This window comes from Solea senegalensis, linkage group LG11, assembly GCF_019176455.1.
Source record: "Solea senegalensis isolate Sse05_10M linkage group LG11, IFAPA_SoseM_1, whole genome shotgun sequence".
Classification (NCBI taxonomy): Eukaryota; Metazoa; Chordata; class Actinopteri; order Pleuronectiformes; family Soleidae; genus Solea; species Solea senegalensis.
The window spans coordinates 4,475,733-4,482,795 of NC_058031.1; the positions used below are offsets into that span (position 1 = coordinate 4,475,733).

General features: G+C 40.1%; 1 protein-coding gene across 2 annotated transcripts; it reads right to left on the reverse strand.

Annotated features, from left to right (window-relative positions):
* Positions 1–6,954, reverse strand: LOC122777160 (poly(rC)-binding protein 2-like). 2 transcript variants are annotated; one of them, XM_044038189.1, is made up of 13 exons: positions 6,795–6,954; positions 5,899–6,032; positions 5,077–5,100; positions 4,953–4,985; positions 4,707–4,823; positions 4,056–4,187; positions 3,839–3,967; positions 3,632–3,706; positions 3,283–3,324; positions 2,874–2,946; positions 2,515–2,570; positions 2,248–2,417; positions 1–1,280 (listed from the first exon to the last, which is right to left on the reverse strand). In XM_044038189.1, the coding sequence occupies exons 2-13, from the start codon at positions 5,965–5,967 to the stop codon at positions 1,244–1,246; spliced, it is 957 nt and encodes a 318-aa protein (XP_043894124.1). In that variant the 5' UTR covers positions 5,968–6,032; positions 6,795–6,954; the 3' UTR covers positions 1–1,243. The 2 variants fall into 2 exon arrangements, with proteins under 2 accessions (XP_043894124.1, XP_043894123.1); XM_044038188.1 differs by having other exon boundaries at positions 3,265–3,324.
* Between the last annotated feature and the right edge of the window lie 109 nt (positions 6,955–7,063).

The window sequence follows — 7,063 nt, forward strand, 5'->3', positions numbered from 1 at the left end:
TTAAGCATTTCACAACTTTTTTTTTTTTTTATTTCTGCATTTCATTTCAACAATTTAATTGCACCCCGATCTACAATTGTTTGAAAACGTGCACAAAAAACGTGAGTTTCTTCATCCTGCAAAGAATAATAAAAAATAAAATCTGACCCAGGCAAAAAGGATAGCAGGAAACTAGTGTTAATTCTATAATTTGTTTTCCTTCTAGTTAGTCATAATTTAATACCTCAGCATAATATACTTATAAAGACCAATATGTCTTGTAGTTTTTTGTTTTTTTTTTACCCCTTGCAGCATTCCCCAGCCCTGCAGTTAAAAAAAATATTTTCTCTATTTAAAACAAACATTTCAATGTTATTATCATCTTCATCATCATCACTATGGTCTTCGTAATTTCAGGGAAATGAAAATATTTTCCTCTCACTCACAGGCCCGCTTCTAGTCACCGAAGCCCACCCGCAATTATCAGAATCCAATATACAATAATGCTCAAAAAGGTCCTGATCAGGAAAATAAAAACCGATGGAAACACAGGAATGACACAAAAAAAAAACAATTCATCTACAAAAAATTAGAGGTGAGACATAGTGTAGCTTAAAATTCTCCTTTGCACCCACACGACAACGGATTGCGTTTTCCTTCCGACACAAAAGGCGGTTTCCGTCCACATCATCAACCCGGGATCATTTACACCCACTGAAACCTGTTTATTTATCACACAGAGCTTACAGTTTCAAACTGAAGGTGGCAAATATCAACAAATTCTACTCTTACAAGGAGCCGTGTGTATTAAATAAAAATAAATAGATATTTAAAAAGGAAGGGGAAAGAACAGTCCATCTATAATGTTATTGTCTTTTTTTTTCTTCATTTTTACATTTTCTAAGAAAAATCTGACATAAGAAAAAACATTTATGCCTTTTCAGATTTTTCTAAAACTTTTTTTTTTTACCTATATCAAGAAAAATCATACAGATATACAACAAAATAAAGGAGGAAGAGAAAAAATACAACGGAAGGAAGTCCTTTAAAAAACTATATGCAAAGGGAATTTTAAAAACAATAAATAAATAAAATACCAATACCATGATGATGGTGTAATTACAACTCATTAGGTGTCTAACCAAAGCAGAGGAGAAAACTGAGTTTATAGTACTTGGTTTTTGCATTAAGTTCAATAAGGGACCTCTTGGTAAAAAGTAGGGGAAGGGGTTACGTTAGGTGCTGATGATGATGATCCTCCGTGTCAGTTGGCTGCGAGTCCAGTAGCTTCAGAAGAAAGCCTGACGAGCACAAACAGAAAGAGAGACTTATACTTCAATATTTTTGTTTAAAAAAAATACTGCAAATGTAAAGCTTGGACAGTGACAGGATGATTTAAGTTTCAGTTAAAATGATACGACATGGTAAAGTGTTTAGATTATTTCCTCGATTAATTGAGTACTCGTTTGGTCCATAAAACGTCAGGAAACATTGATCAGAGTTTACCAAACCTCGACATGATGATGTTCTCAAATGTGTTGTTTTATACACAAACCAGAATTTATCAGTTTTAATGATTTCGTGCCAGTGTAAACACACCATTAGTAATCCAGCCCTGAACTACATCACCTCTATATAAATTTAATTTTGGAAAATACTTTTCAGGCCAGCAAATATTATGTAAAGAACTTTTGTAATGAAAATGATTTCGATGGAAAAAATAAAATGTCACAATTAAAAAAAAAACGAAAATAACATGTAAACTGCACATTTTAAACAAACACAGGCTAAAAAAAATGTAATGAAGTAAAGCTTTGGTCGGCCATATCAATTTGAGGAAATACAACTTCCTGGTTTTTTTTAAATCTTCTATTACCAAACCATTAAAGACACTACTTGGCTTATAAATTCCAACATTTTAGTATGTACAGGTGTCGGGTTGTGTTAAATAATCTCCTTTTCTGTTTCATGCCAATAAATGATGGCCAATGTGGTTTTAAGAGGATCTTATATTGATTTAAAAACGTCATGACTTGATTATTGGTTATGAGGAACGGACATGACTTTGACATCAGTGATATTTGCTTTAAATATTAACAAATGGACTCATAAGAATGTGGACAGACAGAACTTTTTCTATCATCACACTGAGGCTAAAGAAATTCCATCCTTGACAAAGTGAAGAAAATCTGAAACACAGCTGGACTGTCTTATTCCCATCAGCCTGCGTTGGGATGATGTGTCTCAGTAGTCTACAGACTTTCTTACCGAGCATTGATCAGGTACTCAGCCAGGCTGATACTGGCATGGGAGCCAGTGATGGTAACCTGTCTGTCAGTTGAGCCCTCAACAGGGTTGGCGATCTTGATCTGAGCGCCTGACATCTGACGGATCTCGTTGATCTTCGCGCCCTGGCGGCCGATAATGCAACCGATGAGCTGAAACGAGGAGAAAGCACGCGAACGCATCAGCACCGTCAATCCCAGAAGGGGACAAAACACGCAGACACATTTGGCCTGCGTCTATGAGACTTACATCGTTTGGAATGGTCAGCTCATGAGAGTCCGTTTGTGCAGAGGCATCCATCCCAGCTGCAGAAATGCAAAAAACCACATTATAGTTGACTAAGCTGAATAATGCCAGAGGTTGACCAACAGAATAACATGCTTTGATATTTTTAAACAGTTTTTCTTCCTCATAAAGACCACAGAAGTTATTTTGAAGACTGATGCTCAATCTCCAAGAGCCATGGTGCAATGTGTCTAATTTAAACGTCAAGTTGGGCAGGAGGAACCAGGGTAATGTATCAAAGCAGATTCATTGGCTAAAACTACAACATTTGAACGATACAAATCTACAGCAATCAAAAGCCATATTTCAACCTGTCCACCTACCCTGGAAGCCCTGGTTGCTATGTGCAATGGGGAAGGGGCTCTGCTGCATGGCCAGCTGGTGAAGTTTGGTGAGCTGTGGAAACAATGAACGAGAGGAAGAAAAGAAAATGACGGAAACACAGGTGAGGAAAGTCACTTTAAGACACATCAAAGGAGAAAATAGTAATATATCCCTTTTGTAAGTAGTTATCATGATGATGAGAGGAAAATGTGAAATGAAACATGGGGGCCATGATTTAGCCTACAGTGTATTTGGGGGAAACATTTTATTTATAAAATGGATGCTTCTATCAAGCAGAGGTGGTTGAAAAAGAAAAAAGGAATCGGAGAGATGACAAGAGGGTGGCATGGCTTCCCAGGACCGAAGTTACAAATATATTGAATCACTTACAGAGGGCCCTTCACTTACATCAGGCTGTGGAATGGCGTGCTGTCCTTGGACAGCGTATGCCTGCAAGGAGAGAACAGCACTTAAGAGGGTGTGGCACTGTCACACACACTGAACTCTAATATCCATCAGTTCACCGTCCTCAGTGGGCTACAAAAACACAACCAGACATGCTAGAGACAGCACAGCAGCTACCAGAACAATGCACATTTATAATTGAATTCCTTTGACCAGAACAGCTTCAGGACAAAGTGGAAATATCACATCATTGCCAAAAAAAGAGAAAAAAAGAACCCAACAGTGAACACGGTGTGGCCAGACATTACCAGTGACACTTCTAGACAAAGAAACAACAGATTTTATCATTTACCTGACCACCTGCAAAGATGACAGGAGAGCCTGAGGGTTTGGGTCTGTACGGGATGGTTACTCCCTTTGGTGGGGACTAAAAAAAAAAGAAAACATGACATTCACCACTGACTATCAAAGCAATATCAACCCTAAAACAATAAATTAATCAAGACTATCCATGAGTGTCATCATAAATTAATAACGGCACAATATAGGGTGACTGTACCTCGAGCATGACAACACAGATCTGCTTGACACACTCGATAATGGACTGGGGGGTCCCTGCAACGGTAATGGCACGCTCTGTTGAGTTGGGCAACATGTCCCCTGCTACTTGTACCTGAGCTCCCGCTGACTGTAGAAACAAAACCCAACAAGAGTTATGACAGATCAAGGGTGAATGTGTCAAACTTTTACAAAAAGAGAAATTTGTGACAACAAACCTCTCGGATTTCCTTGATCTTGCAGCCACCCTTGCCAATGAGTGAGCCACACTGGCTGGCAGGCACGACGAGGCGCATGGTAACTGGCGGTTTGCTGGTGGCTGTACTGTTAGTCATTGAGTTGCTGATGTCCTACAAGAAAAATGAACATGAGAACATTTCAAGTCTAACTGATCCAACACATGTCACTGTACTGCAGCAAGTCATTTCTCCCGCTAGGGATCTCACAATGAAAACAATGACAGAAGAACTAGTGTGGAATCATGGGAGTGGTTGGCGTTTCGTCGAAAGAACGCAGTGCAAAAGACAAAGAGCAGCAGTGAACCACAATATACACACACAATAAAATTAAGTAAAAACTAATGAAAACAAAAATCTCCTTCCTTACTGTTTCTCTCTGGAAGTTTTAGCAGTCATATACAGAAGCACACCAGTGTGGTTGCACATTTGCTGTTAGCGTTTTACAAAAAATAAATAGGTAGGTAATCAGAAGTCATGCAGCTTGTGATGTTTAATACACAAGAGAGTATGTAGGAAAGTGCAGTGTGTGAATGCTGTACATGCCAGCTGCCTGTTCTGACACTCATTAAATGTATTTGAAGTTCTGTAAAGCCACCATAATCTTTTTCTAAGGATTTAAGTAGATCTAACCTCTTCCAGTTTCTCAATGATCATTGAGAAGGCTTTGAAAATGGAGGTGGTGGGTCCTGCAAGGGTTATAATCCTCTCCGGACAGTTCCCCTCTGAGATGTTGATGCGAGCACCACTCTGCACAGACAATAAAACCATAGATGAAGCAACAAATCACTCAGTGTCATCATGTGACCCCTGAGTCAGTCCAACTAAATTTATGCACATCTCTATTCTAGCATGGTCACATGTCAAAAACGACCTTACCTCTTCTCTCATCTTCTTCACCGATTCTCCTTTCTGTAAGTTAAGCACATGCACACAATATTTACAAAATACGCCAAGGGACAAGAAGTGGATAGCATCATTCTACTAATAAACAAAAACTAACCTTTCCAATGATGCTTCCAACCTCCTACAGGGAAGAACAAACACACATGTTAAAGCAATATATGGAGTGATAAAGTCAGTGTTTTTATTTAGGCTACATCCACACAGCACTATTTACATTTGAAGGCACACAGTGCTCCACACACCTGCCGTCTGTCCTACCACAACATTTTTAAGCCCAGAAAACAAAGAAGTTTGAAACAGTCACACACAACGGGAGACCCTTGGAAACAATGCACTGTGTTCTGGTGCCAAAAGGGAAGAGCTAGACACAATGTAGTCCATTGACTGGTCAACAGAGAATATATACCTCTGGATTATTTTTAAATATACTGTGCACTATGAGACAGGGTTAGGGTTATAACAAATATGTTGGTGCATGGAAGTGTTTATTGTCATGTATTTTTCATTGCTGCATGTATTGTTGGACTACATTGTGTCGTGCTGGTATGACGATATACTAGTTTCATAGCTGGCACAGCTACTACGGCCTAGCCTACACAACCAAGGTGGAAATGCAAGCCTGATCAAAACCATAAACCTCATAAGAGAATTTCTTGGTCTTCCTTTTCATGCCTGGTTTTAATTGACTGTGCTTTCTAAAACAGCTACAAAAGGGAGAGACTCTGCTTCCTGCATATAGCAGCAAATGTATGCCCGTGTATGTGCATTGCAACATGCAATTGCACGTATACAAGTGTAGACATAGATATGAATTTATTCTAAAACTCATTCTAACGAACCAAGGAGTATGAATGTAGCCAAAGCTGATGACAGTGATTATGAATGTTTATAGGAGAACATTGTGTGCAGTCACACTCACCTTCCCATGCATCAGTAGCCTGATGGTGAGGGTGACATTAAGTCCTCCTTCAACAAGAGTTGTGTCCATTGCTGCAGCTATATCCAGACACTAAACTGGCCAACGAAGTGATTCTTTAGTCACTTGCTGAAAGTCTGAAACAGTGGAAGACGTGAGCATTAGAGACAAATGTAGAAACTGGAACCTACTACTTGGTACAGAGCTACAGCTAACGCAGATCAGTTAAATAATCAAGGCAGTAAACATCATGTAGACTTGAGGTGTAGTTATATAATAATAATAATAAAAGCGAACCACTTTGAAAGAATAAGACACTTCAGCTCAGTAATTCACATTAGACTGGCTCGTGTCCACTAATTCACGTTAGCACAATGACCCACTGTCTCCATGTTACCATGCCTATTTCCTGGCACTAAATAGCTGTGGCGACACAACAATTTAGGGTTTTAATTTAAGATACAGAGGGTGCAAGTATCCAACAGTAACTTTGTGTCGAGTGTGAGTCGACAGAGACAACTGAAGTCTGTGAACCACGTTAACATCACAAACACTGTTCTGTTTTGGAAAGAGCAACACAGTCAGTCACGCAAGTTAGCGATAACGGCTAAGCTCGCTAGCACTCTAACGTTCCCAAATAACTTATCGGCTGTACTATTACGTAAACGCGTTAATAAAACACACATGAAACACAGCGGAGAGCCGCTAAACCTCGGTTGACCATGAAGCTAAATACAGTGGAGTAATTTTCTATCCAGCCCGCTAGCATTAGCATCGTGTACTCCAGTGAATAGCCGGGCCCCGCGGCCTACGAAGCGCGCTGAGGTACACAGAGTTACCGCTGTCCTTCATCCTGGGAGAGAGGGGGAAAAGACAAAGGTGTATCTGTGGAGTCTTACCCGAACCGTCCCTTGAAGAGTGTTCAGGGGGTGGGTAGGGTGGCAAGGGTGGAAGGGGAGAGGTTCGGGAGGGAGTTTTAAAAGGATCCGGGGAAGAGGGAAGCGACGCCGCGGTTCGATCGGACTCCACTCTTCTGCTTAGCACAAAAGACAAAATGCATTCAACTTTGACCTCCTCAAAACCCCGCCCCCCTACATAGATATTCCCGCCCATATATAGCCCCGCCTCCCTCCAAATAGTCAACACATGTAGGGTCAAATACAGGAAT

What these genes read in the sequence shown, in the direction of transcription:
- LOC122777160 (XM_044038188.1), bottom strand. Translation starts at nt 5,967, where the DNA reads ATGGACACAACTCTTGTTGAAGGAGGACTTAATGTCACCCTCACCATC. An exon ending in GGCTACTGATGCATGGGAAG is followed by an intron (nt 5,101 to 5,898) that starts GTGAGTGTGACT and finishes TCTTCCCTGTAG; the next exon opens with GAGGTTGGAAGCATCATTGG. An exon ending in TAGCAACCAGGGCTTCCAGG is followed by an intron (nt 2,571 to 2,873) that starts GTAGGTGGACAG and finishes GCATTTCTGCAG; the next exon opens with CTGGGATGGATGCCTCTGCA.